The sequence below is a fragment of the Chionomys nivalis genome, chromosome 24 (genome assembly GCF_950005125.1).
Source record: "Chionomys nivalis chromosome 24, mChiNiv1.1, whole genome shotgun sequence".
Lineage (NCBI taxonomy): Eukaryota > Metazoa > Chordata > Mammalia > Rodentia > Cricetidae > Chionomys > Chionomys nivalis.
In genome coordinates this window covers 21,988,031-22,014,913 of record NC_080109.1, presented here as the reverse complement: position 1 = coordinate 22,014,913, position 26,883 = coordinate 21,988,031, and the positions used below count along the sequence as shown (strand labels likewise).

Sequence of the window (26,883 nt, the reverse complement as noted above, 5' to 3'; positions counted from 1 at the left end):
CACACACACGCGCACGCACGCACGCACGCATGCACGCACTCACGCATGCACGCTCGGCTTCCCGGGAAATAGTAAGAGAGGCCACGCCCCAGTAGGTGGGCTAATAAAAGCTGTAATACTTCCTACAGCACCACACAAGCAACCCACCACCAAACTACAACTCCGTATCATCAAAATCAATGTCTATTTTGTTTCAGTCTTACAGACTTTGAAAAATAAGCTTTCAGCCGGGCGGTGGTGGCGCACGCCTTTAATCCCAGCACTCGGGAGGCAGAGGCAGGCGGATCTCTGTGAGTTCAAGACCAGCCTGGTCTACAAGAGCTAGTTCCAGGATAGGCTCCAAAACCACAGAGAAACCCTGTCTCGAAAAACCAAAAAAAAAACAAGAAAAAGAAAAATAAGCTTTCAGTTTAAAAAGCCAGGATAACTGAGTAGACAAGAGAAAGGGTACTCTTGATACTTACAAAGGTCTTTCAGTCTTGTCCCCAAGTGAAAAAGATGCCATCCATTAAGAAGCAGTGGAAACACTGGACCCACGATAGGCAGTATTAACAACCTCTTTTTATAAACAGTGTGACTGAGGCTCAGACTCTCTGGTTGGTTGGATAAAGGATCAGTTGCATCCTGAAGCCAAGAATTCATGCACCATCTGATCATGACGGACAGAATGAAATCAATCCTGCAACAAAAATGGCTAACTTTTGGGCTTGCACAATGACGCAGCTGGTAAAGCACTCACCGCACAAGCCTGATTACCTGAAGTTGGTCCCTGAAACACATGTATGTTGCCAGATGGTGGTGGTACATACCTTTCATCTGAGCACTCTGGAGGCAGAGACAAGTGGATCTCTGAGTTTGAGGCCAACTGGTTTACAGAATGAGTTCCAGGACAGTCAGGGTTACTCTGTACCTCAAAAAAAAAAAAAAAAAAAAAGAAAGAAAGAAAGAAAGAAAGAAAGAAAGAAAGAAAGAAAGAAAGAAAAAAAGGAGAGAGGGAAGAAGAAAGAAAGGAAAGAAAGAAAGCAGGCCAAAAGTATGGACACACATCTGTGACCCCAGCACTCCTACTGTGAGCTGGAGACAGAGACAGGACAGTCAGGAAGCTCAGGGCCAGCTGCTGTGAAGTAGGGAACATGCAGGCAGAAACACCAACACTCCCTCGGCAGTGTGGAAGGAAAGGAGCGACACCCAAAAGCTCTCCTCTGAGCACATGTGCACCATGTCATGTGTGCACACAAGACAGAGATAATAATACGATGATAGCAGATAGCAGTGAAGGAAGGAATTCTAAAAATACATTGTTGATGTACCTAGGTCCGTTTCATTAAAAATTTCTACTGGCATTCCTTTGACCTCGGACTGTATAATACTGTATAAAAAAAATCTCACTGAAGGGATAGAAAACTGTTCTGATTAAATTTTCAATAAACTCTAATGAATAGAACTAATATTTTACTCAAATATTAATTTATTAAAATGTCACATCCATATAAGATGTGAGGTAACCGATTCACTGCAGTGTATTAAACATTCAAGCAGTGAACTAGGTAATGGCTGATGTTAGCTTTGGTGCAGTTGCAGAAGAGGGTGGTCAGATTTGGGGGTGGGGGGCAATAGAGTCCTAGTGTCTTCCTTGGCCAGCCTACAACGTCAGTGGGGTCGAGGGAACTGAAGGTCGGAAAAGCTTTTCAAATGGACAGATGCGGCAATCGGACAAGAAACGCGTAAGGATGACAAACACACGAGGAGCCAAACACATGAGGATCGAAATGACTGGTAGCGAGTGGCCTAGCTGAATAACGACTGATTTTCAATCTTGGAGCCGCTCTGGAGTTCAAGATCAAACATTTGGTCCCAGAGCCAGTCGGTGAGAGAGGCGGCTGATAGGCAGCTGGGCATTTAAGAGGATGTCTCTGAGAATTACAAGCTGGGATTCTGGGTTAGGATTCACTCGGTCCCAGAGCTAATAGGTGTGGTGGCTGACTGATGTGGGACGGGAGGACTGGGTCTGGAGGGTCTCACCTGGAATCCGGGTTCAAAATTCATACAGTCCCGTGATGGCCTGGTGATTAGAGCGGCTAATAGACTTCCCAAAGGGCAGGGTTCCCCGCCCTCTCTTAAGGAGGGAGGGGGAGGGAGGAGGGGGAGTGGGGGAGCAGGAGGGGAATGGGAGGAGGGGAGGAAGTGTAAATTTTTGAATGGAAAAAATAAATAAAAAACCCAATGAAATAAAATACTTTCCTTTGTTTTATTTAATTCTTCTAGATATTATATTGCCAAGACATTGATGCCTAGCATTTTAAAAATGTTTTAAGGTCACTTTCTCCATTTTCCTACAAATTGAACATGTTTTTCTTAGGATGCTCCATTGAGAATCTAATGAGTGTTCTATATTTTCTTTTATTGAAAACGGATTTTTTTTTTACATACTATTTTCCCTACCTCTGCTCCTTCAGTTCATCCCTTCCCCTCCCATCTGGATCTCCCCCTTTATATCTGTCATTAGAAAACAAATAGGCATCAAAGGAATAATAACAAAATATAATAAGATAGAAAAGAACAGTTGCCAAGAGGTCTTTTGTTTGTTTCCCAGCCGCCAGGCAGTTTGGACCCAAAATAATCATACAGAAACTATATTATTTAAATCACTGCTTGGTCAATTACTTAAGCATATTGTTAGTTAGCTCTTACATCTAGAATTAACCCATCTTTATTATTTTATATTTTACCATAAGGCTCATGGCCACTGGCAACGTTTCAGCGTGTCTGTCTCTGGCGATGGCTCCATGGCTTCTCCTCAATTCCACCCCTTTTTCTCTCAGCATTCAGTTTAGTTTTCCCCCACCTAGCTCTACTCTACCACTTCCTGGTCTATAAGGCTGATCAGTGGGATTGTTTTACTCTCTGATCTTCAGGCAAGCTTTATTAAAATACAAATGAAATGTTACTACATTACCTCTTTTTGTCTAAAATTAACAGAAGGCAATAACTAATATAAGAAAAACTATATATGATAAGTATAATAACTGTATACAATATATACAGGCAATAAATATATCAACAATGGCTAGTCCACATGCATTTGACAAATTTAGAGAAATTACTCCATATCTATTCTATTTTGGTGAGTCCAAAAATCGTATACCTGATTTATCTTCTATCATAACTTGAGACCTGCATCAGGTAAAAAGGAAAACTATAACTATCAAGTCTTCAATGCCTTCAGAGACCCAAGAAGGAAATAATATTGACTGAGTAAGCAGGGAGTATAAGCAAACAACTTTGTTTTGTTTTGTTTTTAATTTAAATTTATTTATTTATTAAAGATTTCTGAAGCAAACAACTTTCAAAAACTGTGAGTAATGACAGAAACAGCTAGCTGCCTGGACAGTCACCCAAAGTTCCTCTGCAACACTGGACCATCTCTCTCCATGGCCTACAGGCCTAGCATATCTAACATATCTTTCTGTGAAGCAGGACATTTTGAAGGACTGTTCTTCCTTGACTTGACAATATTTGGCAGTAACTTTCTTTAGTGTCCTACTTGTCTGATTTGAACAGCATAATGTGCATAATATCAGCAGTCAAGACAAAGCCATTTTCTTGCCCAGGGGTTTAATTTTTGCCATAAAGAATGTAAATTCCATGTGTAATTTCTTTGATGCCCATTATCTTCCCTGAAGTAGATTGATGCTGCCAGGAGCAGACATGTCTCATTGTCATAAAAAGAAGCTCATAGGTTATTAAATCATCCTTAAATGCCATATTCTCTAGAATTATATAAATGAGCTATATAAAATCAATCTTTTTTGACCTTGAAAACATACCTAATGTGACTACAAGTTTGATTATATTAGGTGATTAACTACTAACCAGTATTTCCTTCTTATCCTAAACAGTTAGTAATAACAGTTTTCAAGGACTAGAAATTTGCATCACATTGTCAAATGAGATGAATAGCTACAATGCGTTGAGAACAAGATTAGAAATGTATTTGCAGTATGTTTTAACAAAATTAATCTCAAATTTGTATCAATATACAAATTTGTATACAATATACAAAAGTCCAAACCAATGTAAAACATTTAAAAGTAATAATTGTTTTTTTAAAAGTAAATTCAATAATCTACCTTTTTATCTTATCATATCTTTTTCTTTTAGAGTAGATTCAATAATCCACTTATTCTTATCATACCTAGATCCTCCCTTTTTTCTTTTCAAGATAGGTTCATATCTATATCACCCTTTTTCATTTCAAAACAAGAACCTTGAATCTAATATCCTTTTTTTAGGTTTGACAATAATACTAAGGACTTGACAATAATACTAAGATTTCTATGGATCCCCCAGAATTTCCAGCACCCCAACTAGCAAAAAGTATTCTAGAGACATACTCCCACATTCCCAAAAATAAATTATGAATGTTTGTTATATTTAAAGGGGTTCGATACAACTTGTTATGGAGAATTGTCAGTAATAAAGTTAAACAAAGGAGATTAGATTGAGGAATCCTTTTCTCAAAATAAAAACAAGGGAAAAGAGAAATGATAGGATAAAAGGTAGATTTTAGAATCTCCTTCAATCCGAAACGCTACTATCAATCTCACATATTTACATTAGTATGGACTTTGGTTTATTGATACAAATTTTGTTATACTGTATGTGTATTTATAATCTGGTTTATGTTATTATGTTTATGAATTTCATTGAAAAACTAATATATAACTAAGAAATATGGATTAATAATCATCTATAATAACAAATTTATCATCCTGTCAGGCAGGTTTTCAAGGACATAGATATATTTCAGATAGACAGGCAGTCTTCAAACATCAAAGACATACAGAATACGGCATATGACATTTAACAAGTTTTCAAAATTTCTCTCAATACTAAGAAATAGTCTTCTTCTGGCACCAATTAATATAGAGAAAATGATGGGCACTGAAGAAACTCCATACGGAGTTTGTTTCTTATGGCAAAAGCTGACCATGTGAAAAAGAAACTACCCTTGCCTCAATTGCTGATGGTTACTTTCCAAACTGAACTAGCAGGGTACAAGAAAGGCGACTGATGAACTTTGACAAGATTAGGTTGGACTGTCCTTCAAAATTTCCTGCTTCACAGGAAAGTCTGTCAGATATGCTAGGCTTTTAGGGCAGATTTGGATGCCCCAGCATTACAGTGGAAATTTGGGTGACTGTCCAGGCAGTCTGATGTCCCTCTCATTGGGTAACATTTCACCCTCTGGGTTCTTTGGTGGAGTTGAAGACTAAATAGTTATAATTGGACATTTCCTTAGTTATAATAAAAAGTAAATTAGATACAAAACTTTGGACTCACCAAGATAGATAATTAAATATTTTCTCTAATTTTGTAAGATGCCAATGGAATGGATATTGTTACGATAATTTTTACTTATTAACTGTTTTGTGGTATATAGTATTATATTAAGGTTAAAACCTTCATTTTTAATTAAACAAACAAGGGGAATGCTGTGGAACAATTCTTTCCTAAAGTATGAATATGCATTACTCTCATTGGTTAATAAAAAGCTAAAAGGCCAGTAGCTGGGAAGAAATTTAGGTGAGAAAGCCAGACTGAGAGAGATGCTAGCCAGTGGTCCAGGGTGCAAGTCATGCTAGAAGACAAGTAAAGCCATGAGCCTTATAGCAATACATATATCAATAGAAATGAGTTAATGCAAATAGAAAGGTTAGTTAGTAACAAGCCTGAGCTATCGGCCAAGCATTTATAATTAAGAGAAGCCTCTGTGAGGTAAATTTGCTAAGTGGCTGCCAGGAATTTGGAAACAGGCAGGCGGGATAGGAATCCTCCAATTACAGGTGTTCCTCATTTGGTGGTGGAAATAGGGTACAAGTACTTCTAATGAGGTTTTCCTCACTTGGTGCTGGGGTGTGTGAAAACTTTGAATGGGGTACTCCTCAGTTGGAATCGGTGGGGTTAAACACACTTTGTCTTTGCTGACATCGGAGCTCAATGTAACAAGATTTATAAAGCTTGTTTTCATATGTTCCACAGAATCTAAAAAGAAGAGAAATCACTGTATTTTATAATTAAACTCGTTAACCCTTGCATGTCCTATTCATTTAATAGCAGTCATACTTTCTGTATCACCATAATACACAGAAAACAACCAATATTATAACATTTATAATGAGACTACATCACAACGAACATGATTTTTAGTTTTATATTGCTCATACTCCTAGGTCTAATCAGTAAATTCTGGTATTTGTCTTGAAATCTATGCATATATGGGTGTTAGAATCAAGCAGTGATATGGTATACAATCTCTGAGTCTTCCTGTGTTATTTCTTGACTGATAAGCCATGGGCAACTCTAATTTAACAGCCAAATCTGCAAATCCTCACATACCCTGCCTGACTACATTTCTCTGACAAGCTTTAGTTTTTCCCCCTTGAACAACTATGAGGATTCAATTAGAGACCACAGTGTCTACTTCTCCCATGGGTGTAATATGTTATCTTAAAACTTACAAAAGAGACAGGCATAGTGGTATACACCTTTAATTCCAGTACTCAGGAGTCAGAGTCAAGAATATCTCTGTGAGTTTATGGCCAGCCCAGTCTACAAAGCAAGTTTCAAGATAGCCAGGGCCATTACACAGAGATACCCTGATGGCAAAATTGAGTGGCTATTCTAAGTATTGGAAAAATCAGTTCAGAAGTCAAGATAGCAAGGTAAGTGACCTTTCTTCACATACTCTTAATAATAGTACACTGACCCCTTCTAGGGTTTACCTCTTACATAAATTCAGAACTGCTGTGAAGAAGGAATGAAAATTTATAGGCAGTTCCTACCAACAGAAAAATGCCTATAATGTACAGGTAATGTTTTTCTCTACAATGGTTTTAGTAAACTCCCAATCACTGCTTGTTGTAAATGGTGTTTTCAGGTATAAACGTGTCTAACTTTTAAGTTGCGATAATAGAACATCTATACTTACCTCTAATTCCTCATTGTGACGAGGAGCAGTTGGACTTCTGGGCTCTACGTCATTGCCTGTGGGGCACGTGCTGCCCTGGGGCGGGGGTCTTCTTCACGCTCGCTTTCTTCCATCACAATTTTGTCAGTTTTCTCCCCATGAGAGCAAACCGATGGACTCTCGTGATGAACTGGAATGCCTTCTCCAAATATTTTTGGATAATTCTCAGTTAGGAAACTGACCAGAGAAATCTGTGACAAAAGGAGGCAAACACAGAGATCTCTGACCTTTTGCATGGTTGTAAATCTCATTTTAGCCTTGAGGCTAAAAGTTTGTACCTCAAAATTCTGAGAAAAAGTCACCTTCCATAAAATAGAGGGGAGTTTTCTGTTAGAAAAATGAAAATATTTCATGACCAGATGTTAAAATGTGACCGTCACAGTGCAATACCATATGGGGATGATTTCCAGTGTTCCCACTGTGATGGGTAGTATACATTGTTAAATTGTCTAAAATCCTTCCACTTGTGACAGACGTGGCTGAGCATGTTTGTAAGGATGCTTCCAGAAAGGCACAGTTAAGGAGGAAGACTATCCTTGAATGAGGGCATCATGTGTTGAACGTTCGATTGGGTGTCTAAAAATGAAGGGCAGATTTCATGGGTCTCTTGTTTGTTCAGTGCGGATGCAATACTAACAGCTTGACATGCAGGTTTATTACATTGGGAGGTATTTGGAGGAAGGCCTATTTGGCTGATATTGAATAATTGTGGGACTGAAATGAGAAGTTGTTTGGATCCTAACTTTCTTTTCCATTCATTGATGCTATACAATATGAGGAAAAGATGTTGAGTCAGATGTTGTAGATTATTATTTTATGATGAGTTACATTTGTTTAGATTATGGAATATTTGTTTAGTAATGTAAAGATGTGTTACATTCCTTTATATTGCATTTTTAAACTGTGAGGCTGTGTTACTTCCCCTGTTTAAAACACGTGATTGATCTACTAAAGAGCTGAACGTCCAACAGCGAGGAAGGAGAAGGGTTGGGAGAATGGCAGTCAGGGAAAATAAGTAGAAAGAGAAATACGAGAGGAGCAATATCTAGGAACAAGTAAGGAAAGAGAACTCTAAGTACCAGCTACCCAGCTACACAGCAAGCCAGGGAGTAAGAAGCAAAAAAAGGTATATATGACAAAGTTTAAAGCCCAGAGGCTAAAGGAGGAATGGATAATTTAAGTTAAGGAAAGTTGACTAGAAACAAGCAAAACTAAGGCATGGCACTCATAAAAAAGAATAGGACTTAATGTGGATTTATTTGGAAGCCAGGTGGCAAGTCCCTCAAAGCTCAAAGAACAAAAAGTAAAAGAGCGAAGAGTAAAAGTAACCAACATCAATGAGGCCTTTCTTTAATGTATTTATTACAGGTCAAAGACCAATCAATAGTGAATCAAAAACTCAAATACTGAGAGTCAAAATAACCATTTGATCTTTATATTGAATAAATCTTGCTATTTTATTATAGTATTTGAAAGATGCCTACAATAGAAAAGTGTACTCAAGAATTTCTCTAATCCAACCAAAATTAGCAACAAAAGGCTGAGGATATATTTAATCACACTAACCAGATATTAGAACAACTGTATCTGAGAAAAGCAATCCATATTACCTTTGTTTACTTGGGAAACCACCTTGAAAACAAAGAGAAATTCCCACACCCCTCAATGATGGCATCAAGGATTTAGCCTTGATTTCTGAACCCAGCACCATATTTTTTTATCATTTCAGAACACTAGCACTTAGTGGATTAGTCTAACAATATTCTAAATCACAATTGACAAAGGACTGAGGTATTAATACCCATTTAAATTCTCCTGACTCAATATACACAAACGATTCTTCCCACAGAAGAATGAAAATCAAGGGTGCATTTATTTAAAAAACAAAACAACATCAAAACAAAAATGAACAAATGAACAAAACCCAGACTCCCAGGATATTTCTGTATTCTTGTCTCATTGTGAAGACTTGTTTTCCATAGGCAAAAAATGTTTGTCTTGTTACCTTTCTGGAGACATCTGGAAGTTCCGAGTTGCTGGAACCAGGCAGGCATAGAATACTCAGGGCGATGCAAACAGCTAAATTTGATGATGTCATATGATTGAGTTCAGAGTTTTGCTCAATTTTGTACAATATCCCGAAAAGTGTTTTCAAAAGGAAGACATTCGGTTGGGGTATTTGCTCTAAAAGACTGAACACGAAGACAAATTATTTTAAAACAATAAATTGTACTCATAAAATTATAAATATGAAGAAAGGGAATAATAATCTGTATCTTATTCATGATTTTCTGAGAATCAAATGAAAAGTGGAATGTGTCCTATAAATATTGCTTGGAATATCTCCCCAAAGTCAGAAATAAATAGAGAAATTTAATTAATAAATATACAATATATATACACATAATGATGAGTTTTTTTAAATATGGGCCACGATTCTGTGCTGTGAAATCTAATGTGTCTAAGCAAACATGACTTCACTGTGTTAATGTTGTTCCAGCCATCAGTGAACCATTACCTCTGTGCTGCAGCTACTTTCTTCTCTTCACACTCTTGGTCAGGGACACCGAGCCATTCATCATAAAGTCCAGACGTCAGCACACTGCCTGGTATATTTTGAAGAAATTCCTTACAGACAAAGAGGAAATATGTGGAAAATAAAAAAATCACAGAAATTACTCAAAATACTTTCAACTGTAAAAGTCCATTTAGTTTCAACTTTGTTCATAGTTCCCAGTCTGCCCTAGTTGGAGACTTGTCTGACATGTAGACCCTCTGAGTTTTGAGCAAATTTTAAGTAGAGAAAACTAGCACACACTAAAGAAATCAGTATCTCATCTCAAATCCTATTTTTAAATGACAAAATACACATTATGTTCATTTCTTCACAATGAAGGGCTTTATGCTTCTAATCCTAATGGCTCTGAAAACGTGATCTAATTGCAGGGACCCATGTGCTCATGAGCAAGGGTTGAGTGAGCATAGACTTCCTTTCATGTGCTGTGTGTCCCGAGAGAAAATGCTTCTAATAACATCCTGTAAGTGGTTGTGTAAATGGAATATGCGTCTTTGTATAGTGACTGTCAAGAGAATGTCACAAACTGGGCATGTGACACTTGAGAATACATGGAAAGCATAGTGCCATGCTCCTGCAATCTCTGCACTCAGGAGAGGAAAACGGAAATCTCAGGTTAGACGGCAATGCAACAACCTGCATAATTTCTTGTTAGCTAAAACTGAATGGTGCCTTGATGTTAGTCATTGAAAAATTAAGATTTCAAACCACCTTGACGGTTTCCGGTCACTGCTGGTTGTACTGGTCATATGGACTTAACTTTCAAGAAATGTACCAAGCTACATTTTATTATTACACATTAAGAATTATTCCGTTATCAGTTATCTAAAACTATCAAGTATTTTTAGAACTGTCCCGTGTACCATGTGTGGACTGAAGTAATTGAGATAGGTTAGTGAGGAAACTGTACCAGTTACCCTCTCTTTTATCATTAGTACATAATAGATACACAAAGCCCACCATGACAGTTGGCATTGTTCAATGTGTTCTTACAAGCGGGTCTCCGTGCTTAGAAACAGAAAACGCTGTGGCTGGTGCAGACAGCCTGGGAGGAGACAGCATCATCTCTGCCTGATGACACTGAACATGCACCCTTTTCAGAGCATGCTTATCCTCTGAGGATTCCTGAACCGAAGTGCACCATGGGAAATTGCTGTTGAGCTACTGCGCATACACGGCTCATTGGCAATTCCTGCGTGCTGCTGATAGCATATTTAGTAGCAGGGTGGGCTAATTATTTAGGATGTAAAATGGTAGTATAAAGGAAAATTTAGAGTTTTAATATATGTGTTCCTGTATCATCAAATCTATTTCAGTTGTATACCTCACAGAGGCAATACCTGACTACTTTATATACCTAAACTGTGTTATTTTGCCTGCTTTAAGCCATTTCTGAACTGTTGATATTCACTGTGTAGCCAGACCATGAGGGTCATAGAAATACTGTAGAACAGGGATGATTAATGTTTTTATATATATAAATATATATATGTATATATATATGTAAAATATATATACATATAATATTTTGGATCTGTTAATAAGCATGCGTATGAATTGTTTTACTATTGTAATATTTCTCTTTCAAAAAATTACATAATTTTGGTTTTATCTTGTTCATTCTATCATTCATTTTTGCATGCATCAATGCAAGTTTCAGAAATCAAACATACCTGACTAGGCCTGCAACAAGGTGACTCTCATGGGCTTCTATAAAATGACACTAAATACACTATTATTATTTTGAAACAAGTGTCCCATGAGGAAAATGGAGGCATCAAATTAAAGATGTTTAGCTATATTACTGTCCATTGTAACTGGTTTATGCTGGATCCTGATGTTGTGAACATCAGAGCGACCTTTTGCCCACCAGATTTCTATCATTTGTGTCTACCGTTCTTCAAGACTAAACACAATGAAGGCAACTACTCACAGATTCAGAGGAATCCTGAGTGCAGCAGACGCCAGGACTCTCCCTACCTTTAAGATAGATGCCACCACAGGGACACTTTCGTTGTTCAAGTTCACTTCTGTCCCAGAATCCAGTCTTTCTTTTAGGGCTCGGAATGCCCTTATATCACCTGATGTTCTGAAGATCCCTTCAGTGATTGGCCCCTTTTCACTAATAAAGGATAGGATGTCCTGAGAGGAAGAAAGAGAAGCACCTGCCACTCTATCTGCAGCATGGAGCATGAATTCCTTCTTCTTGAGAACCAGGCCAATGGTGTGCACAGGTGCAGCACACGACCTGGCATGGGCAGAGAGGACTCGAACTGGATTTGGTGCTTCTATCATCTGTGGTACCCAACCCACCTTAATGTTAAGGCATTATTTATTTACTTATATCAGATTTTCCACAACGGAAAAGTGATTTCTGCAACTTATCCAATACACAGTTCCTGGTGAATAGCACCCTCTTACCTTCCTAATCTTAAGCCAATGATTTGATGCACACTTGTTTCTCCACTTGAGGAAAGACTTGAAGTATTTTGGAGAAGTATTTGGTATTTTGGAGAAGCAGAATTTTGTCCTGAGGACAGCCAGAGAAGGACCATGTGAGACCTACCAGAATTGCTGTGGGCAGATTGCCATCCTCACAAATGGCAGTCAGATCATTTCCAAAGAGTTTTCCTGTCTTAGCAACTGGCAGGGCTGTGCACAATTGGTCCTGGTGAAGCACAGAGCCCCTGTGGAACAACCGAGATATGAAAGGCCGTCTTTCCTTAGCTCTTGGCTCCTCTGTATCTAAAGAGGAGATGATATCATTATATGGGTTACTTTAATTTATGCAGCCTTTGTTACTGATTTCCAAATGTATAATGGTCCTGTGTAATGCATACAATCAAAGTAATAATCATTTGTAATATAGAATGCCCCACATTCTAAAACTGGCTACCCATTCTGTCACTGTGTATGTTCTTCTTCCCTATAGTCTACGCTGTTGTTAATCTTAGAGACTTGAACTGGGTGTCCTCTGGTGGGAATCTCACAACTCAACGCTGTCTGACCCCACATTACACCATGAGATTCTTGATGCCCAGTGGAACAAGCACCAGTGTTACGTACAGTCAGATGCTTCCGTGGTCACATCCTTATTCATAGTAACACTCCCGGTGTTCAGATCTAACAGTGTTCCATTATTCTCAAATGTCATAGTGTGTCTCTCCCCATTCTTAGCTTTCTTGTTGAACTTTTGGAAGACCCACTGTCAAATTTCTTTTGTCATTAGCATATGCCCTCATAGGAAAGTGTGCATGACTACCTTTGTCAGCCAGACCCCGGGGTCCTTGCCCCTATAGTGTTAATTCAAAGCTGAAATCAAAGTTCCTTTTTCTCTTCTAAGATTGCTTTTATTATAATATTGGACCACAATGAAATCTTAAATAGGTTAGTTACAACAAATGCATTCAATGTAAACAAGGGCTCACATAACAAAATACAAAATTAGCAGTCTTCCTCAGCATACCATATAGGTTGGATATCCAATACCAAATACTCAGACCAAAATTACAAGTAAATTTATACAGATGTAGTAGGATGTGTGAGTGTGTGTGTTCATTTGCATGTGTGTTTATGCATATATACATATAGTAACTTTTGTTTATGTTCTAGACAGTACCCCCTTTCGAACCAAGAAATGACACACTGTATTGATTTTTTTTTTGCAGTATAGAAACTGGAACTGAGAAAGGACACATGAAGGAAGGTAATGGACTCACCGCTCTGCTTCTGACTTCTTGCTGCTTCTCTGGGCTTTAGGATGAATCGTCCCTGTATATCTGGTTGTTCCACATACAGCCCAGGCAGGGCAGGAAAAGCTGTAAAATTTCTCGATTCCCTTCGATTAAAGGTATTTAGGCTGTTCCTCATTATAATGTCATAGGGATGCTCATGCTCTATGAGAGGAAAACAAGGATGAGCTGTAACTAATAGCAACGAATGAGACAACACCTGCCAATGTGCTTCACCACACACTGTTATACTGTGCTCTGGTCAAAGTGACTGGGCGTCAGTGGCCTTCCTGGGATACGCTGATCAGGGAAGGATGTGTAAGCTGAGATCTCTAAAAACAGAGAAGGAAACTCTGAACTTGTCACTTTGTTTGAAGAACACAGGCCCATCAGTACACTGTATAGGGGTGACTTTGTTCGAAGAACACAGGCCCATCAGTACACTGTATAGGGGTGACTTTGTTTGAAGAACACAGGCCCATCAGTACACTGTATAGGGGTGACTTTGAAGAACACAGGCCCATCAGTACACTGTATAGGGGTGACTTTGAAGAACACAGGCCCATCAGTACACTGTATAGGGGTGACTTCTGCTGTGTTCCCCTTTAACAGGTTTAAGCACTGCTGGTTTCTGCCTTGATATCAAGATTTTTGCATCATTGGAATCTTACTTCAGCATGGAAAGGAAAGATGTTTCTATGGTTTGGGGACAGGTAATCTTTAAGTAATTTTCTTAATAGTGTCAAGCACTGCTCTGTTCAATATTTTTCTCTTTTGTGATATCTGTCACATATATGAAGAATCCATTTCCACTCACAGTATGACGACATGGTTTTCGGAAGCAGCAGAGTGGATGACTTTTGCTATTTGTACTCCCATAGTTTACATTTTTCTTCTCTTTTGGAGAGATACCTTGCTCAGCCTAGATATAGAGGGGAGGGCCTTGTTCCTGCCTCAAAAAAGTGATGTTTCAGACTTTGTTGATTTCAAATGAAAACCTAACCCTCCCTGAGGAGTACATGGGGGAAGGAAGAAGGTGGAGTTAGTGGAAGAAGGGGAGGGAGTGGGAACTGAGAGAGGTATGTAAAATGAGAAAAGATTTTTAAAAATTTTAAAAATGCTTTGGCTAGAATCATAAAGCAAACAGACAGACAGACAGACAGACAGATAAAAATAAAAAGCAGAAGGACCAGACATTTTTGACACATGCCTGTATTCCCAGCATTTATTTGATTGTGACATTGTGGACCAGGAATCCCTTACCTACCTGACTCAATATTAATACCCTGTGCTATAAAGAAACAAAGTATCCAGTGTGGAGGTGAATTATGCCCCTGATACTGCCCAATGTCCTAAAACCCTGAAAGTAAATATTATAAATGAAATAGTAGTGTAATTTCAGTTTATTTTGAATAATTAAGAATGTGCACACAGATTATTCTCAGGGTACACGAGAAAGGTTTGAACAACAAGGCAGTGTTTTCTAGTCTCCAATAAATATTCTCACTGTTACTTGTCTGAGGGTCACTTCATGTCTTAGAACATCACCTGTTCAGTACCTATTGAAAAGCCCGCTCGTGAGCAGACTTGGTAATCTCACAATTTTAATTCTTATCCTAATGCTTCTGATAAATCTTCTATTACTATTACCTATGTGTCAATATTCTTGTGAAAAATTCCAGAAAAATGCAACATAAGGAATCACAGGTGATGCCGTCAGGTAGGCTCCAAGAGTCTGAACACCGTACCTCCCATTCAGTGGGGAAATACAGGTCCTAGAGATGTGAGCTGCCTGTATTTACACGGGGTCAGAGAAATGGCTAGATCTCTCACATTCTTTCCAAAACAGAAGCTATATAGTTAGGAGCAAACCAAACATTCCTTATATAAAAATTTTTAAATTTTATTTTAGACTTATTTATGTATGTAATTGTGTTTTGCTCCCGTGTATATCTGTGCACCATGTTATGCCTGTGAGTGTTGTAAACTGAATCCAGACCTTTGAAAAAACAACAAGGTAACTAGTGTTGTTAATCACTCAGACAACTCTCTAGTCCCTAGGATTGTCTTTAATTTTCAATAAATGAATTTTAATTATTTTTCTTTAGAAACAAGATACCCAAAGTCTTGGTTTCTTTGTCTTTTTAGGGAAATTCTGTTTCTCAGGTAGAAGTGTGTACGAAAATTCCAGACGTTTTTCCCACCAGTTCATAAACGATTGCCAAAAGAGATGGTATCAATGTATGGTTATATTAAGTAGTTGGTAATTATGAATCAAAGAATGAAATAATGTTTAAGTTATTTATTTTAATGTGCATTTAAGACTGAATGATGAAAACATTAAGAGCTCAGGGTGAGAACATTGAACTTAGTCCCTATTTCAATTGCCCTATTGCTTACCTTGGAGTAGGCCTGGGGCTTTCTCATAGCCACGACAGAACCACAGTTGGTAACCTTGAACACTCTGGGAGGCAAAAAGATCCAACCATCACACATAGCCATTCAAAGTGGACTCTGGAGAATACCTTTTGCTAGCATTCCCAGATCTCTAGCAGGAAAACCATTAGGGGCAGTACTAATGATGTGTCCTCTGACTACAGGTTGGAGTCATCTGGGTCGATCTCAGCAGACAACCCTCGTACTTGCACAGCCTGTCTGAAGGAACCTACAACTTTTGATCGACAGTAGGATCTGAATAACCATGGGATAAGAAATTGCATTCACCCATCAACACTTCCCAACAAAAATGCCATTTCTAGATCTGCTATATCTGTTTGTCCACACTGAGTGTGGAATATTGAAGTTTGACTTTAAATGCCCACACAGCCTAGTATCCAGAGAGCCATACACCCTCAGTGCCTCAAGTGATTTCTTGAGCAAAGTATCACTTGAAAGATGTGGTAACTTCAGCAACAGTGGGCAAAATAGACAAAAATCACAGAGGTTTGAGGGATGCCTCTGAGTAAAAACAACTTTCACTTTCATTCAGAGATGTCCTGTCTATGGAGAAGAAGGACATGTGTCTAACCTAGAAAACAGGCCAGGTACTGAAAACAAGTCCCACAATCTAATTACTGCGTATGGTGCAATGGATCCTTGAATCAACCATCTAAATAGAATATTCTTTGAAATATTTAGCATCCTAGAGGAGTGGGTAAAGTGAAAATATACTTCAACTGATTGTACTTTATTGTTGATTCCTGATTGAAAACAATGACATTGTCCTAGAGTAGCCTTAATCATTAAAACTGGCAGTTATACACATTCACACAGACAAACACAGCACTACCACACCCCATACACACACAAAGTGAAAGAGAGGGACCTGGACAAAGAGAGAGACAGAGAGAGAAAGAATACAAACTCACAGACGGCGATAGAGCGGGACATACATACGTACATACAGAGACACATTCGCACAAAGAGATGTAACTACACAGAGATACACATGTATATTTAAGCACAAAAATACAAAGATATACACAGATATGTGTACAGAGAAAAAGAACAGAGACCGAAACAGACAGACAATATGCATAAAGATTACAAAAAAGAGAAAAAAGAACACACCCAAACACATACACCTACAACGAACTACACAGAAAGAAATGAAAAGCAAGGAATTGAAGAGAGAAGGAACTACGTAACAATTAGTAAAGGAAAAGAATTAGAAAGGAAAAGGGAGAAAAGCTGCATTCCCTCTAAGATTGGCAGTCTTTGAATCTGGTGTGTGTTTGTGTAGGACTAAATTTTGTCCATTGTTTTTTAATTTTTTAATTCTATAGTGAGACTAAAGAGATAGCTCAAGACACTGGGCTGTGAATTTCATTTCACATGAACCTTAAATGGCCAAGAAAACATCCAAGAAAAATGACCCTCTAAAATGTATGATTGCATCTTTGAGGCCTCAGTTCCAAAATATTATTTTAAAATGTGATCTGTAAATTTATCTTGATCACGCTTTTATGTAAATATTTATATGCACATATGTGGATCTAGAAAACAAAACTCAAAGTAGCTTGACAGTAACTCACAGGCATTCCTATCATAGGGAGTAACTTCTGGATGATGTCACTGACTGTCTCCAAGTCTGTTGTTGTTATATATAAAGGCTATAAAAATGCAGAGAAAATGCTATAAAATAACTTGAAAACATGTCATTCATTGTTATTGTCTAGCCATCACTTATAATCTGCAAGCCATAATGACATTTCTAACGTAGAATAAATATCTTGTTTTTTTCCCTTTCTATATCATAACCCTAGAAGACGGTCAGTAACATGTTTATTTTAACTTTAAGTACTTAGGTGCTGGTTACTCAGTCATTTAAGCAAAAATTATTTCTTTTGGGGGGAACTGTAGCTAAAATATGGATCAATCTTGTTTCATGCTGATTTCTACATATCACATACGAAAGACATATAGGCATGGCATACACATATACCCCTTACAAAAATGTTGTCTAAATTCTCAAACTCTCTCCCCCCTTCACTCTCTTCCTATGTTCCCAGTTTCCATTGCTCTACAAACTGCATGTCACCCTCTGGTAATGAACTTGCAGTTTCATCTTTTGTTTTATATTCACATACACTGGCACAGTTTGGAATATCTTCAGTGAATATCGGGAGTTTAAAATGCTTCCTGTAGCCCTTTGTGGCTTCATTAATGGATCTGTTCAAATGCAATAAAAACATACAATACAGTAATGAATTTTCTAGTAGCTTATTTTATTAATATCAATAATGTAAAGCTATAGGTTCAGAAATATGCATACAGATTAGGAAATATTCAAAAGTATTTCAGAAACAAAGACATGTTTAGGTAATAGCTTGCTGCCCTAAGTTATGATTTTAGAAGCATAGCCAGTCCTCAAAATATTTTGTCTGCAAGAGAAGGGCAGGAACCTGCTTCACTTCACAGTGGGAAGCAGCAGATGGATTGAGTGTTCATGGTAGAGAAATCTGTGTTGAGGGAAATTTAAAATAAGTTTGTAGAGTACTGTTTCCCCCAATACATAGAATAAAGAGGAGAAAGTGAAGAGAATGGCAACCAGAAATTCCTCAAAGTGAAACCAACTCTGTGTATTAATAGGAGAAATTAAAGCAGTAGTCAGGGACCATCTAATCAACAGCACATTTGAAGTCAGTCTATCAGATTTTATAAATATATCTATATGTAGGAATATGTATTTATATTGATATATATCATGATTTATGTTACAGGCTAGAAATTACTTTTATGCAACAAAGAAAACATTATATTAATAGACATGGGTGAAAATCAACAAGAGAACGTCTCTATATATATGTTTATATATATAGATATATAGATAAATCTATCCATTTAAAGTAAGTCTGGAGAGTACAGTTTACCACACATAGAGGGTGAGGGAAGATGTATAGATATAGATACATAGATAGATGGATTAGATAGATAGATAGATACAAATATAGAAATATAGCATATAGTATATAAATATACTGATATATAGCATATATCTATATATCTTTATATAGATATCCATACATAAATATACACAAATAGATATGCATATATACATATATGTACATATGTGCACAAATATAGACAGATAAGTGCAGATAGGCAGGCAGGCAGGCAGGCAGACAGGCAGGCATATATACTTAAAATGGAACATGGAATGCCACTAAGGAATAAAGTATGAACGCTAATAATATACCTTTGGAGAAAACAATACCACCGGTCTTTCTGTTCCATAGAACTGTAATGTAAAACATGGAAAACATTTAGACTCTTGAAACATTTATGCTAAGATTTTGAAGACTATACCCATAAGAGATATTATGTGTCAGTTTTCATGAGTGAGGGCACAGGGGTGGGTGGCATTCTCCACAGGAGCAGGGCTCTCTGATTGACCCGTTCTTTCACTGGAAACCTCACATGATAGGAAGTTCACTACAGTGTGAGGCTGGTTGTGAAGTTCACTATTTTTATTTCCCCTTTCTTACAAACCTGTGCCACATATTGTTATTTTATACATAAAATATGTGATTTTTTTCCACTTTATGAAAATAATGGTCCATGCCATATTCGTGCACAGACTTTACTTCTCCCTTTGCCATGGTGCTACATTCACGTTTGGGGCTGCACAGTCACACGGAAAGGCTCTCTAATTTCCTGTGGAACTGTGGACTGATTTTTACACAAAGACTGGCACATTCCATGTTTCTACCATTAATGCTCACCCACGTTTTAATCTGCTGCAATCAGTTTCATCAGAAGGGTGACTGTGCCTATGATCCCCAGCCTACACATGGACATAGACAACACATCTATTCTCACCATTACAGAAAGTGACATTGGAGGCACTCAGTGCTATGCATGATTGGAAACAACTGATATATATTTCATTAAATGTGAACTAGTATAAATAAGACTTCCTGTTTTTACTCCTTCATGAAAAGAAAAGTTTAATGGAAATGCCGTCATGAGACTCTTCATACATCCCAAAATACAGTACTTCTTCTCAATATCAATGTGGGAGAAATACTACACAATAACTATATACACTCTTCAGGGACATTAGCAAGGGAAAAGAAAGTGTTCAGAGAAAGCCACAAAGATGATCTTTTTCCTCAAAGATTCCCGAGGAAATTCTTTCCCTGGGTAAGAGCAAACTCACGGGTCCTAGGAAGTTTATAAAACTTGCAAGTGCTTATGTTAGTTGAGACAATTCTGTGATGAGGTTAGATGTTTGGACAGAGGAAAGAGGAGAGTCCTAATTGAGGGTTGCATATGATGAGTTTTTCATGTGGACTCAAAAGAAAAATGTATGCTGCCCAGAGCAGGTGTTTGCTACACAATCCTGTGATTCCAAGATACCACTCAAGGTATACCCGGTATGCCATAATTACATCCTCTCATGAAAGACAAGAGTGTGAATCTGACATTTATATGAACTCCGAAATTAACCCTGACTCTGATGGTCTAGTGACACTGGTCCTCATGAGTTGATTATAGACACCAAAGATATATATCCCACTGTACAAACCTTCAAGAACTGAGTTTCAATGAGTAATTATGTTTATCTGTACAATTAAAGATAATATTTTTAAAGAAATTCACTTGGGAGTATAGTAGGTATTTGTCAAATTTGATTATACTATACAATATTCCTGGAGAGAGATCAATTTCTCTCCAGGTACTTTCAGAACCCAGACAATATCAGATGGTTTGGGGAAGGAGAATGTGGAGATGGAGTAAGGCCTTGTCCTGTCCACATCCTTCAAAGGACAGAATGCATCTCATTTCTACCCAAAGGATCTTGTGGAGTCCTCATGAACACCACAGATGAGAATCTAAAGAATCTACTTACATGAAGAAGTGTGTGTGGTGGAAAGTACAGAAAACCAGGGTCATCATGGGAGGGAAAAGCCTGAGTTGGTATGCAATCAGGCTAAAATGATTTCACAATTTGTAAACATTCCGGTTAATTGATTTGGGTTTTTTTCCTTGTGAATAAAACAGGATTAAGTTAACTGACAATTTCCACAGCCGGCCTCTTGTCAACATATCTCCAAGCTATAGGTCTTACCGAAAGATGGCCACAAAATTTCCCACGGGCCAGGACAGGAGAATGGACTTGCAAGCAGAGCTTCTGTCTCTCCCGACTATGTCCACATAGTCACTTATCCACAGGTAAGTGAGTGGGATGACATGTTTGGTATTGAACTTTCTCTTACGCCTGAAAGAGAGTCACGTCACTGGGTTAGTTTGCTTTTCATTGTAGTTGGAATCACTTGTGCTCAGACCTAGTTCTTCCTGCTCCAGAGCAGAGGAGGACTCATCCATTTCTGTCACCCCGGCACAGCGCATGTCATGTAGATGTGCCTTCACAACATCTGTGCTGAAGGAAGTTACAGGATTCACACTTTTTCATGGCCAAGAATAGTCAGTCACAGAATGGTCTTTATTTATGATTGATGAGTGTTCAGAATGACCATACCGTGTTAAAGACATGGCATTTTTAGAAGGCCGCGTGTTACAATATTCTACCATCTTTTTAGTTAAGTGCCAAACTTTTCTGCTTCTTTTCTTCCATAACTTCACTACCAAGAAGTTTGATAATGTTTTATATTTTACTTAAATGACTCCATCTAATGACCTTTTCATAATAAATAATAGAGAAATATTGCCTGACTTAGCAAAATTCAAATTCTATTGCCCTTTCCCTTGTACTAGCAAGTCATGTCAGCAACTGCTCAGGAGAACCTGAGCTCAGTAAAATGCCCCTTTATTAAACCCACGAGGTGCATCTCATACAACTAAGCACAAAGAGGATTTGGTTTTCATATAACCTCGTCAAAGGACTAGAAATATGTCTTCCTATCAAGCTTTCTCATAAAATCAAAACTGTTTTGAGAAACAATCATATTGGGAGCATTGAGTGACTTTATTTTTTTGTATGGAGTTTGTTCTTTGATAATTTCACATGTGTGTACAATATGTTCTGATTATTTTCAATCACTTTCTCTCTTGTGTTTTTTCTATCTCTTAGCAACTCTTTTTTTCCCACTACCGTGCTTTTTTATATATTTTTAATGATGGACTCGGTTTTACCCGGAGCATTTGTTGTGTGAACCTGGACATGGAACTCTCTCTACTGGAGACTTGTGAGCTGGAGATGGCTACACAATAAAGACTCCCTGTTCTCAGACTCAGAAAACAGTATATCAAAGTATAACCTCTGATTCAAAAATCCTACATGGAAATTTATCTAGAATCTAAAATATATGAGACTAACATGATCCCACGAAGAAATTTAGGCCACCCCATTTAGTGTAACATGATGTACTGATAATACAAGCATATCATGTAACATTTGCTTCAGAATACACACACACACATACATATACTTACCTATGTCTCAAATATATGAAACATCTGTATTCTCTTTTGCTTTTTGCCCTTAAGACAGCTAATCCCATATGTATTTATATGCAATTTGATAATATATCTATATATATGAAATGCTTAAACAGGAAACCACTAATTATAATATTTTAAGGTATAATCTGCCAAGAAAATGTAATAATAAAAATCATCTCCTATAAACTTCACAATCCTCATTCCATAAAATATATGACAATCTCAAAATTACTTTACTTGCCGTCGTAACACAACAGCAGAGAACAAATCTTTTGATCTTTAAGAAAGTCAACCATTTTATTTTCATTTATTCTCAAAAACATGGTAAATTTCACTTACTTTCACAAACTACGCTCATGTAGCAAATTATCAGTATTTCCTTTTGTATTTCAAATGACTTTACTACTATCTTGTTAAAATAAATGTGAGAATTTCTAACTGTGGACTGAAGGGGATCTGACAGGACAGCTTGATGGACAGACAGACAGTAAGGCCATTCAATCCTTTCACCCTTGCTGCAGTCAGACACTAACTAACCATCAGTCTACGGGCTGGGAACTCTGAGAGGAAAATGAACCCGGTGGGTTGTGTCTGTATTGCAAAGCAGAGCTCTCTCCTGCAGTCGTCATTACCCTCATGTGCTTCTGTATCTGCCTCCTTTTCAGTTTTGTTGCTATTCCTTCCACAGGATCAAACAGCAAAACAGCACGTTAAATAATTCATGGTTTTAAAATATGACTTAAACATTTGTTGAAATCGAATGAGAAACATTTTAGGGGAAAGTCCATTAAACCTCAACCCTACTCAAAGATTTATAGGCCAACAAAGAGTTTTGACAGTAAAATAAATATTCTCTATCTACAGAGAGCATATAGACAGCCCTGAAAACACACACACACGTGTGTGTATACATACAGACTGAATAGGTTACATTTAGTTAGTATACATAGAATATATATCATATGTGTATATACATGTTTCTTAACAAACATATATATGTAGCAAACATTAATAAAAAAGAAGCCATAATTTTGAAAGATGGCAAGAAGGGGAATATAGGAGGACATTTCAGGAGGAAATGTTAATGAAGTACTTATAATTTCAAACAATAAAAGAAATAAAAATACTATTATAGTTTTATACAGTAAGGCCTAATAAAGTGTAGCGTCTCATAGTAAGGAAGGCACGATGCACACACTCACAGGTCGTTAGACACAACCAGCACGTCACTGAACAAGGAGAGGTGTTGTTTCTTCCTTCTCCAGTCTCTTCTCAGTTCCACGGGACCTTGGCATAGCAAAGTTCGATGTTTCTCTCCCGTGGCTTTCTCCTCAAGGGTTTCCATTTAGGGGGAAAAAGGCTTCTCCTGGTGCAGGTCTCCAACTAAAAGAACAGGTATTCGGTGGTTGTTATCTCATGCTCAATTTCACAGGATAAAAGAGATTAAAGTACAGGCTCAACTCCCCACCTGAACTCTGTTGAGCTTTGAACAGCTTTAAAATATAACAGAAAAGAAGAGGTTGCTTAGGAAAAGGAGGATTGGGAACATAGTGCAGGAGTGGGCTCTTTTTCAGAAGGTGTCTACTTGAGAGTCACGGGAAAAGTTTGAACAGTGTACTGGTAGGGTCTTGGGAAGAGGTCCTCAACTTTTCTAACACTGCAACCCTTTAGTACAGTTCCTCATGTTGTGGGGAACCCCAACTATAAAATTATTTTCTTGCTACTTCGTAACTGTAGTTTTGCTACTACTATGAATCTAATGGAAGCATGAGACATGCAGAATATCTGATAAGGGACCACCAGAAGGTCACCACCCACAGGTGAGAACCATCGGCCTAGAGTGAGGAAAAGGGTGAGTGATGTAATTCCATCTCATTCGAAATCACTTCTAAAATTTGACTAATAAAGAATATCCACATTTTAAAAACAGTATTGGGATCTATGAACATCAGTCGTGATTTAAAATAAAAGTAGGAGACACATCACAAGGTGTCCTATTGGAGAGAAGAAATATTCACACTCTAGTGGGATTCAGAGAGGGGAGCGATCAATGTCAAACACTAGTGAAGGCCTAAGTAAATGATTCCTAGAAAATTGGCCATTGGATATCAACATGGATATCATTGCTAACCCTAACTGCAATCATATGTGTGCAATAATAGGGGAATACTTGTGTAAAACCTTGTGACATGCAGATTTATCCTCAAAGATTCTCAATTCTTAATTCTTTTTCTCATCTAACCAGGCTCCACGTGATAAAGGCAGCATCCAGACTTCACCAACACTGTGAATCTTACAGTGTCATACACGCAAGAGTCACAGGAGACTTTATAAACGAATGTAAGTTAGTGAGACAGTCAGACATTTTCATACACAGGAAAGTCGGGAAGCTTTGAAGACTATGGAGGAGAAACACATGCTTAGAAATAAAGCCTCGAGCCACAAAGGATTGTGACTGAAACAACCTGAGAGAGAGTCTGTAAACCTGATAGTTAAATGTGTAGTATAGCGTGGACACATAATAATCATAGAAATAGCATATCAAACTAGAATGCCCATGTGTTTAAAATGATTGAACTTTGATGACAGTAGTAGATTGTACCTTTTGCAAACTCTGTGTTTTCAGTGATATGTGTAACTATACAGTACTAATTAAGATAGCAAAGCCCTACCAAACTTTAAAGTTGTTTATAAAGATTTTCTGTTGTGTAATTTGATTTAAAAGGATTGATATGTTGGAATGTGATATAAAAAAAATCAGAAAGTAATCTATGTATTAAAATGCCATAATCAAACCCATTCCTTTGTACCCGAAAGTGAAAAGATGTTAAAAAAATAAATAAATAAAAGCAGGTTTTCCTAATGATTTAAAATAATTAGGTCTCAGGGAGCACATATATTGAGAAATTCCAGATTTGTGGTCCTGCACAAGATGGACTACAGAATGATTTATGATGATTAGAATAAAAAAAGAAAACTAAAACAAACCAAAGCAAAAAAAAAAATTGAGAAATGGTCCTTGAACAGCAAAAGGAGTCATTTCCCTCGCCTCTGGCAAAGCGACATGTGGCTCTCCATTGACCTTTTGCTCCTATCAGGATATCAACACCCATGTTGCCCTCCAGTTCCCTGTGTCTCTATTCAAAAGTGCTTGTTATATATCTCACAGCCCCCACTTTCCTGTCTCCCCACAACAACCCCCTCTCCTTCTGCACTATACAAACTCCCAGATGTTCTAGAACTCGCCTTGCTCTATTTATAATACAGGGTAATTTTTCTCTGCCCAGGTATCTCCACAATTCTACCTTCTTTTACAGACAGTTTTGGCAATATCAAATATGTTTCTTTTTATTTCTGCTATAAACTCTTCCAAATGCCTCTGAACATTAACATTCTCTCTTATCCACAATAAAATTTTCCCTGTAATTATAATGCAGCTACCTCAGTGGTTTCTTTCCTGTGCCATGCCCATACTGTTTGAATACTCAAAATATACATCTTTAAGTGAATATTACTCTGTCCAAAACATATGTTATAGATTTCAAGGAATATGCACTGAAACACCACAACTTCTATTTAGCATTAAGATCCCTGTGATCAAAGAGTCAAAAGGGGCAACAGTCTACCGTTTCCTCTCACATATCAAGCATATGTCCTCATACATGTTAAAAATAGTTCCAACTCAATTTCATGATAAAAATTAAAGTAAAAAAGTATTTTTGAGAATCATTCCTCTCTAATCTGAATCATTGGTAAAATATTAGGAAATGGATTCTAAAGAACACAATATATGTTGGAAACTATAACAATATGCTGAAAACCAGACAGTTCTTATATTTTGGGTTGAAATCTGACAGGTTTCCAAGAAATCATTGTGGTTATAGTAGGTAAAACAATTAGAAGGAGCAGAAAATAATCATCATCTCATATCTTGGGCAGGTAATTTTGTAGATTAACACACAGTATTCTCCTGTGTATCCAAGACCATACTTCCCCTGACATAATTGTATTTGTTTAGAGGATTGGTACTAAATATTGCTAACATGGATAGCTTTTCATAAAGCCACTACTGAGTCAAGAATTATCTCAAATGATCTGCAGTAATCAAGACAGACACTTGCTGTTACCATTAGTCTATCATGATAAACAAAACTACTTATTAAAATAATACCTTCACAATGGAGCCTGGAATGGAGAACCTCTCAATGACCGTGAAATTATCTTTCCTTCCTTGGCACCAAGCACCAAAGATGGCCACAGCAGTCTGAGGACTCTGCAGTAGTCAGGGAGACAGACCACTTTGATGTCAACATTCTAAGGCTCATGCCATAACTGACAAAGTGTCACACGCATTTCCTTCCATGATTTGGCTTGAAATATTATTTTTGAGAAACTGTTGGTCCACAAGTGTTTATAAGGAGCACCAGATTTTCAAAACCACAGATAGATGGATAGATTTATACATAGAGATATAGATTGATAGATATGCAAGATAGATGAATAGATTGATATAGATAGATAGATAGATAGATAGATAGATAATACTACATGATACAATAGTCTTTCAACTAGATAGATAGACAGAATGATAGATGGATAGACTGATAGATACAAATAGATAGATAGATAGATAGATAGAT

At 37.5% G+C, this 26,883-nt stretch overlaps 1 protein-coding gene and 1 pseudogene across 1 annotated transcript; both read right to left on the bottom strand.

Moving 5' to 3' along the window:
* Nucleotides 1–5,908: 5,908 nt before the first annotated feature.
* Nucleotides 5,909–12,759, bottom strand: LOC130865762 (rho GTPase-activating protein 20-like; annotated as a pseudogene).
* A 645-nt stretch (nucleotides 12,760–13,404) lies between these two features.
* LOC130865761 (rho GTPase-activating protein 20-like) lies at nucleotides 13,405–23,588 on the bottom strand. Its single transcript, XM_057756729.1, has 3 exons — nucleotides 23,446–23,588; nucleotides 20,910–21,059; nucleotides 13,405–13,501 (listed from the first exon to the last, which is right to left on the bottom strand). Exons 1-3 carry the CDS (start codon nucleotides 23,586–23,588, stop codon nucleotides 13,495–13,497), a joined length of 300 nt encoding a protein of 99 aa, XP_057612712.1. The 3' UTR covers nucleotides 13,405–13,494.
* Nucleotides 23,589–26,883: the final 3,295 nt, after the last annotated feature.